The sequence below is a fragment of the Patagioenas fasciata genome, chromosome Z (genome assembly GCF_037038585.1).
Source record: "Patagioenas fasciata isolate bPatFas1 chromosome Z, bPatFas1.hap1, whole genome shotgun sequence".
NCBI lineage: Eukaryota > Metazoa > Chordata > Aves > Columbiformes > Columbidae > Patagioenas > Patagioenas fasciata.
In genome coordinates this window covers 69091049-69100619 of record NC_092560.1, presented here as the reverse complement: position 1 = coordinate 69100619, position 9571 = coordinate 69091049, and the positions used below count along the sequence as shown (strand labels likewise).

At 36.2% G+C, this 9571-nt stretch overlaps 1 protein-coding gene across 1 annotated transcript in view; it reads right to left on the bottom strand.

Moving 5' to 3' along the window:
• TBCA (tubulin folding cofactor A) overlaps positions 1 to 9571 on the bottom strand; it is a 33630-nt gene that overhangs the window by 7958 nt on the left and 16101 nt on the right. The window contains exon 2 of the mRNA XM_065860702.2: positions 5660 to 5765. Coding sequence (XP_065716774.1) covers positions 5660 to 5765 — 106 coding nt within the window. The remainder of the gene's footprint in view (positions 1 to 5659; positions 5766 to 9571) is intronic.

The window sequence follows — 9571 nt, the reverse complement described above, 5'->3', positions numbered from 1 at the left end:
GAGGACAGACAAAAAACTCCATGTCCTCCACTGAAAAAGTTTTAAATTAAACATGCTATATCATAAATGCTAATGGAATTATCCTTTACAGAAAGTTGTCATTTAATCAGCAGGCACCACATTTCCTTCCAGCAATTCAAAATTCCACCTGAATAGATCCATGTTGATGCAAATATAAATCTCACCCTGTAAACAGGTGAGAGGAGGCAAACATCTAAATGAGGGGGTTTCTTTGTGAGCGACATAAAGAAAACAGTGACAAAAACCAGACTTGCTTTCCCAACGAGATTGGTTCAACCTTGTTAGAACAAATAGCAACATTTTCCTTTTGCCCTCTCCATCCCCAAATTTTTGTGGAGGAGGTTAAGCTTGGGGAAGAGGTTGAGAGGGTTGGGGTTTTTTACTGTTGTTGGGTTTTTATGCTTGATTGTTAAGAGATAGATCCTGAATCTGTGCTTATCTGTAATGCATACTTTGCTAAAGTAGCAGGCTGGTTAGGAGATGGTTTAGATTGAGCTTAAAGGTTTGGGCCAAATCCCCCATCTGTTTTGTGGAGGTGAAATACCTGGGAAAATACTTGTGCCAAAATTGGAAGCAGAACAGACACGGGAAGTTCCTTAGATACGCAGATAAGTCAAGTACAGGTTTTTTCCTCCCTCTAGATCAGAAGAAAAGTGAGCCCAACTGAAGCAATTAACCATGTCCCATCTCAGTGGCAGGTCCTTTCTACCATAGGAATGTTGCTGTATTGACTTACTCTAAATACCGCACAAGTGCCTTTAATCTTCAGCATAAAGTCTAGAATCCAGAAGGCATTTACACCTGCCTAGATGAAAACAGCCTTTGGAAAACAAGAAAGAAGAAGAGCAACAGTAAGAATTTTTAATCATTTGGTCCCTTTTAGAAAGCACGTTAGGCAATAAAACCAATGTTCGAAAGCATTTTTAATGCCAGTTATATGTTAGGAATATTATTCTGTATTTAGTATAGAGCATTCCAAGTTGCTAGTTTTTAAGGAAACAAACAATGCTTGCTAAGGATACTGCCCAAACAGATAAGGGACAAGCATTAGACCCTTCATTAGCATTTCCACTGCCTCTTTACTTAAGTGACTAGAGCTGACAGTTAAAAGCTCCAGAGTTTATCTTCAATCCCACTGAAAGGAAAAAAGGAGTAGATGCCTCAGGCTTTTCCCACACCTGAAAGCCTCAAGGTAAAAGCATTAGATGGGAAAGGATGTTTATTTATGTATGTCCCAGTTTAACCTGAGCTAGCAATCACAACCACCATAGCCATTCCCTCACACCTCCCTCCCAGCAACCACTTCCAAATAGGGGAGAGAATCAAAAGGGAAGGGAGAAACTTGTGGATTGAGATAAAAACAGTTAAATAAAATAATGAATTAACACTGATATACCACTACTCCATCTGCACCAAGCAGCCAGTCACAGGGAGAGAGAGCGCTCTGGTCCTGAACAGCTGATCCCAGGAAAAGAGAAAAAGGCCGAAAGGCCCAGAGGCCTCTGCAAACAGCAGGATGGAAAAAGTCTGAACTAAAGGAACTCCCAAAAGGAACTCAACTGAAATAGAGCAGAACCAGAATATGTCTACGTCTCTGCCTCTCTAGACAGAAAAAACAACTGTCATTAAATATGTAGCATGATACTAATGGGATAGAATATTCTCACTGATCACCCAGGACGTCAGTCAAGCTCTGCCCCATCCCTGCCCCACTTCCTCGCTACTCACACCTGCAGGCATGGAGCTCAGAACAGGCCTTGGCTCCCAGACAACAACTAAGATACTGGTAAACTCTTAAGTTCTCTTTGTTCCAACTCTAAGATGTGGGAAATTTACTTGAAGAAAAGCATCAACTCTGTCCTGGGGTGTTATCTTCTTGTTCTCAAACTGAATTCAAACAACAACTGTGCTAGCTATGAAAAAGAAGTTTCTAACTGCATGAAGAAAATTAACTCACTTTCAGTCTAACCAGCACAATGTGTAAGACACATCAACAACCACAGACATACAGAAAACTACTGGTTCCTACCATTAGTCTGCACTCATGAGCAAATACAGTGTAAAATCTTGCTTTTATAGATAAAGTTGTGAAGATCTGTGTAAGGTCTTCATATATTGAGAACCATTAGAACTGTGTAGAAACTAAGGCCTCATTACAAAAAATCCCACACAGAGGAATTGTACTACTTGCTGCTACCTGTCAGGGTTCTTTATGACCCTCTACAGAAACTATAATTTACTAGAATTGGTAGAATACATCAAAAGCCTTTTAAATTTTTTTTCTAGACTATGCAAACCTGATAATTTTTGTATAAAATAGTTCAGTTTTTAGTAAGATTGTTTTCAATTTATTATTTTATTATTGAATATTGCTTTTTCATAGAAGTTTCATAGTTTAAGATAGTGTGATTTTAAGATATAAAAAAGTGTGAAAACTTTTCTTTCAGACCCTTGTTTTCCAAATACTGCTCTTCATTTATTATGATATTTTTTCCTGCTGATGTGGCTCAAATAAATTGTCATAAGCTTTCTCCTAAATTCTAAACTTCTCATCTGCCTTTTGTAGGCAAAAAAAGAGGTGACAGCAAAGGGGTGTTTATAGATATATACATATATTTGTTTTTTTAAATAAGCTGTAAGTGATGGAAAAGGGCTTCCTTGCCCCATAATGCTAGAGATTCTTCCCCTGTGATATACAGTCTACCACACACAGTTCTTACCCAGCTGAAGTATATGAGTTGAGACACAGCAAGTAGTGCAAATACAACATGCACCTGGGAAAACTGTAATACATACATGTTACAAGCAAAAAAGCAGGTGTGGATGCCTCAGAGATGAGGCACAACACTCAGTGAGTGAAAGCTGTGGGTTTATTGGAAGTGTAGTGTCACCACAGTGGGAGCCTTGGGACACCAACTAAACAAAATGGGGATCCAACACAGCGGAGCCCTGCTCAGGGGTGAAGGTCAAAGGAAAGCACTGCAGGGTTGGATAATAAACTTGCAGTGATTAACGTACCATATATATGCAATGTCCTGTTTTGCTCTTTAGTGAACTTGCTGATATAATGCCGGTGCTGTTGTCCAAATTCTGAGACCTGTGGTCTTGCTGGCACTCATAAAGAGATGGGGCAGATGAGGGGGGAAGCAAACTATCCTGGCCCACCCTGACAACAAGATAAAACATGCTTGGGACTCTACATATTCAGATGCGAGTAAGGGAACTACCCTGGAATACTGTAACAAGGTCTTCTCATGCCCTACAAAAGGGTCTTCAAATTATAATCTTGGTGAGCAGACTGTCCTTTTTGTTTCTCTGATACAGAATCTTCTCCTCATTAAATAGGTCTTTCTGGACAGTGCAGGTGAAGGTTAGTATCTAACAACTGCCAACTACCCTAGTTGGTCACTGCTGCAGATAGAGACCGCTTGAGTTCACAGGTACCACAACCTGCTGCACTGTACAAGGAGGAGAAAAATATTGAGTCAAACCCTATTGTTCTACAAAAGGACTGATCCTTCCTTATAGACCAGACACACCTTGAAGTCTACATGTGCTGTACGAATGGCGTTATTAATTTTAAGGTTAAATTTTCTGTAGTCACTTCTGTACTGTTAAACCATGTGTTCTACTGCAGAGATGTAACTAGAAAGCTAAATGAGAATAGTAGTACATCAAGAGGTAATCAATGCTTTTAAGCTTTTTAAGCATCCCTCCCTCAACTATGGAGTGATTTGTATATACACACCTGATTTGGCTGACACCTCAGCTAAAATGATAGTTAAAATTACTATACTAGTCTCAAATGATTTAATTTATTCCTGTCCCCCAAGTGTCATTACTGAAATAAAGACTACAACCATATTTTAAAATAGTTATTCGATTAGGAACAATTAGCTAAAACCAATTCTTAAAATGTGTTAACTACAGAGATTTTTCCTGAAGAACTTCTAAAAGTATCAAGTCTATCCAAAATACATATTTTTAGCAAACTCTTCTGGTATTATATCATTTTCTTTAGAGTAACAAATTTGATCCTAGGAAAAGCCTGCACATGTTCTTTCTGAGCCTCCAAATTCTTCATAACCTGAAATATTAACAACTTCAAGAATGCAAAGTGCACTAAAAGAACAATAAGTGAAGATGTAATTGGACAAACTGGTTGCTTTCAAACCAGATCAAGGCAATTTCTGAATTAATCAGGACTCTTCTCTATAAAGGCTTTTGTCACTGGTCTTTGAGAATACCTTCAGGTAGTGTGTAACATTTCAGTTCACAGCCTGCACTGTTTTTGACTTTCATGATATCTTGCAGGTCACTGCGGAAATACCACAGTGCAGTCAAATAATCTGATGAATGGGGAACATTAAAAATGGGAATTGCATTCATTAGTTCTTGTTAGCACCAGCGGATCTTCAGAAAGACTACTATTTTGTAGGACCCTGGAGTCTCAGTCAGTGGTGAGGCAGACACAGCTCAGCTCTATAAATACAATTATTTGTATACAAATTCTTTATTTGTATTTCTTTTCCATGGCATAATGAAAGTAAGGCACAGCATACACATACAAACTGAAATCTGAACTTACCAAGAAAGTTGTTTTAGCTTGCTCTAAAAGGGCTTTCTCCTATCTTGTTTTTGTTAATGTTTTATATTTGAGTTTTGTTTAACCTATTCTTCAACTGTTTAAAAATGAAGATGAGAGAACACTAAGTTTTACAACACAAGACCACCAGACTATTGAAACAAGTGCAAATATTTTTTATTTACAGTGTCAGTTTCTGTAAAGATTTAAGAGAAAATATCTGGGAAATGCTTGGAGGAAAAAAAAAAACCAAGCATTGTTAAAAAATAACATATTTAGTTAAAAGAATATAAAGGCCACAGTTAAACAGAGACATGCCACATTTTATAAATAATAAACACAAGTCCCCCACATCCAAGCCTTTTCTCAGTGAAAAGGAAACTAGGCACTTTCTCCTTCCAAAAGGACATGTACCAGCGGTCTCTTTCCACTGTCCTTTGTGGAGAACATTCCAAGAAAACTTTAATCATATTGTAATAGTGACACTAAACCATACTCTTGAGCAGATGAAACTACAGTATGCACCTTGCTAGTCAGTGACTTCACTACAACCTCTAGAAGCTGCTAGGAGCAGCTGCAGACCCATTGCTTTCTCTTTGAGGTCTGATTTTACCAAAGGCATACTAGTACACTCAAGAGCTGAAGTATTTCATCTTCATATTCACTATCAAGCACTCTCACTTCACTGTAACATTTGCATTTACCAGGAAGCACTTACTTTAGCTAGTGCAACCGGACCATGTATGTTCAGGTTCTTGGTATTTCTGAGAAAGAAATTTCATTATAGCCTCATATACCCTGTTAGTGAGTGATAGCCATCCTGACACCAAGTACTAAATAATCTATATGCAGTCTCCTTATAATGTAACAGTTCTAGAGTAAAGAAATTTTCTGCAAATGCTCATTATGACTTTTATAACTGAGAGGATTTTAGTCTAGTATTTATATAACAGGAGTCTGGAAAAAGGTACAGAACATTATTTTATTTAAGGATGACTATGATTAAATGAAAGCAAAGACAGATTTTATAAAACAAGTTTTACGATAGTTTACCTGCTTCTTAATTCCGTAATCATCACATGCTTCGGCTTTCATTTTTTCAATTTTTTCTTCTTGCTGTTTTGCTTCTTTTTCATACATAACTTTTTCTTTTGCCAATCTGCAATTAAACCAAGTGATTGTGTTAATCTGGTTCTCTTACAGTAAAAAGTCACATCATTGGTAAGAACCCTACCCCAAAAGCTGCAGCCCTATAAGATAATACAGGGTTTTATAAAAAAAAAAAAAAAATCTCTTAACCACTGCAAAAAAACCTGCATCTAGCAAATGCTGAATTTAGCTATAATGTATAATGATTCTTATGAAAATAATTCAAATTTTTAAAAGTTTTAAAGTTTCTGAGCAGGCTTACCCATATAGAATATCCTAAAAAAGCTATATATTGGTACTTAATTTCAAATACATAACAGAAACTGGTAAGTTACCTTATAGATCTGGATGATTGCTAATAAAGACTGTAGAGTACAGAGAAGAAAGCTGTCTATCTCAAATTAAGTCCTCACATCATCAGTAGCCAAAATAAACAGTATTTAGATGTCTGCAAAGACAACATTGTTATCATCAGCTTTTAGATCAGCATTTGCCAGACTTTTTCATCATCCAAGTTCTGATACTTTTGCAAGTGACCCGTATTGGCTATTATAGTCATGTGATCTTTCTTCTTTCCTAATCACTACTAAATTAGCACCACTGCACCTGCATTATTATATGCACAATAGTAGACATCCTTCTTAGTAGTAACTTTGAAAAAAGTTGTTATATGTAAATTAAATGAAACACCACCTTCAGCTTCACAAATTACAATGCCAGAGTGTGTTTTGGTTTGTTTTTTTCCTCCCTGATCGCTATATTCCATGCCATTAAAAGCATTATTTCCCATACTAGTCTTCATACAAAATAATGAAAAGTAAAATTCAAGGATTATATAGTAGCCTCACAGCCCTGTGTTCCTTTAAGTGTTTTCATCATTTACCTTGATGCTGGTTTGGGGTTACAAACAACAGTAACACATTCATAATTCCCATTACAGCAATTTTCTTTATGGCCTATCTATCAAAGGGAAAAGAGTTAATCTTTTAATCCTAATAATGGACCCACACTTGGCAGCAGGATGCTTTTTGCTAACAAACATAGAGTAATGTAAAAAATTTTGAAAGTCAAAAGGGAATATTAAAGTAGCCTGGTCTGATGCCCCACAGTAATTTTTACATTGCAATCCCATTATGCAACTTAATATTATTTGTTGTTACTACAGTTTTGCTGTTGCATCTCCTACTTTGTTACCTATGTTCACTGGGTGTATGTTGGATTACATAATGCTAAATCTGAACCAAAATATCCTTCAGGATCTGGAAAATAATGAAGTAATTTCTGATCAGCTAATTCAAGACCAAAACAACCACTGAGATGCTACTGCAAATCAGAGAGCATGCCAAAGAAAACCATTCCCCAAACAAGAATAAACATCAGATCAACCTGTATAAGATTAAGGGGGACATGACAGCCCAAAGAACATAATGAGATCCAAGAAGCAAAGAACATATTATACAAATAAAAAGAGAATAAATACAGGTCTAGTACAGAGCTTCATGGTCACGTTAGCACATCAGAGCAAATTAATTCCTAATTTGTCACAGTTAAGTGCCATGCTAGAAGTGCTGCTGAGGAGGGACAGAATGGTACCGGGATGACAAGAACCTTTTGTGAACTGAAGCTGCCACAAAAGCACCACTGCGGTAATATCTTGAGAAAAAATCCAAAGAGAATATACTGATATTGCAACAGCACGAACTCTCCCTGCTTGTTGGAGCTTACATCATCAAAAATTGTTTTGCTAAAATCACCTTAAACTGTGGCTCCACAACAGTTGATCTAAGCTGGGCTGTGGCAACACACACCTGAACTCATTTCAGCCCTGGAGTCACACCATCTGAGAGGGCCTTCAGCCTTACACAGAAGCTTTAACAGTGTGTAGAACACATACTGTAGGCATTGTCTAGGCCAGTTTCTACAAGTCAGCCAAGTACTAGCTTTGAGAAGTAGTATCGGGGATAGACAGCAGTCTAATTACTAATAATAAAGACACTAAATCAGTGGCTGTAATTCCAGCTACTGGAACTAGCTCCAGTATTAGCGTCAGCAAATATTGATTTAATAGAGGATGAGTTAATTGTTTGATCAAGGTTACTTGATTTAATTCCAGATGGTATTATTTGCTTTGCTATTTTTAGGCTCAAAAAAAGTTAATTTTAATCAACCTCTGAGACAGAAGATTTTTTTTTTGAATGAGAACTGCAAATTACCCTGAGGAGTAAGGGGAGTGATATGATTAAACACAGTTTTTATGTTGTTTCATTTACTGAAGTGTGTACACCATTGAAACTAAAGGTAACTCGCACTGTTAAACCCAGCTTTTAAAATTATTTTATTTTTTAGCTAAAACAAAAGGCACAATGTTTGTCATTACTTATGTTTTCACATTACATTTTCACATTGACATCTCCTTCATGCACACTAACTTTTCAAGCCTACTGCTATTCATGTTTGCTTACTTTTATCAAACAGAAAATGACTGCATATTCTGGCCCAGTTTAGAACTAAATTTAACTTGATTTTTTGCCCACCTTTCTCATATCTGGACACTTAAGAATTACATCTGTATTTATCTACCTATTTCTATAGTAACTGTACATTTCAGAAGCAGAACTTGAAACACTCTACTTTCAAAAAAGGAAACACGTGAAACCTGAAATATGAGACCATTTTCTGTGACAAATTTTCCACTTTAATGTTCCGTTTATCATTCAAAGGATTGAGATACTGTTGTTTAATGCTATTAAGAAGTTCTGATTTGAAAACATTTCCTCTACTATATCCTTACTCTAGATGTTATGAAGCCATTTCTACAGAATATGTAGCTTAGGGAGATTCTAAATTAATTAATAGCTTGCTTCCAAAAGTAAGGTGAAATTTCATAATGGAGAAATACTACCCCTTCATCACCTCAAAAAAATTTCAGCAGAATTCTACACAAAAATATCCATATGATACTTTGTTCCTCTCTTCTTCTTTCACCCTTTTTCTATCTAGAAATAAGATTCTGGGTTGGGATTTTTTGTTTGCTTTTGTGATGGTTCTGTTTATTTGGGGTTTGTTTGTTTGGGGTTTGTTTGTTTTTAAAAAAAAAAAAAAATTAAAATGCATACTAAACCAGAATCTTTATATATAGTGTAGTCATACACAGTGGACAGAATAAGAATAGTAAGGAAAAGCCAGACCATAATTTGTTGCATTTCAAGTACACACATCATTTAAAGATGAAAAAACCTGCAACCATAAAACCACTTCAGGCATAACTTTAGCAGTCATTCTACAATGTCGTCACATATAAGCTACAGTAACTTTAACTTTTAACTGGAAGGATTAAAACAAACAACCAACAGAAACACCACCACCAAACAAAACACAGGAAGTAATCTACTTGGTTCCTTCTATCAGTTTTACTTGCATACTACACATATATATGCACACATAACTTGTATATTAGTACTTGTATATATGTACTAGCCTTTATTCTACCATAGACAATTCTTTAAAATTTCCTTGTTTTTAAACAATGTCACCCGGTACCCATCTGAAACTCTATGGTTAGCCACATTTCAATATCCTACATACTGTAATAGCTCTGCAAATAAACCAAACAATTATAATCAAGAAGTTCTACACATTGTAAGGCACACTGTGTTAAGATATATTGTCAGCTCTGTGACCAGTTCTAAGTTAGGAAACTAAATATCTTTTTCAGAAGTTGTTCTTTTTCTTCTCTTGAACAAAAATGAGCATGTTTTTTAGTAGTCTTGTATAAAGAGCACTTGGATGGACACCAATAACAGAGAAGGATACTCA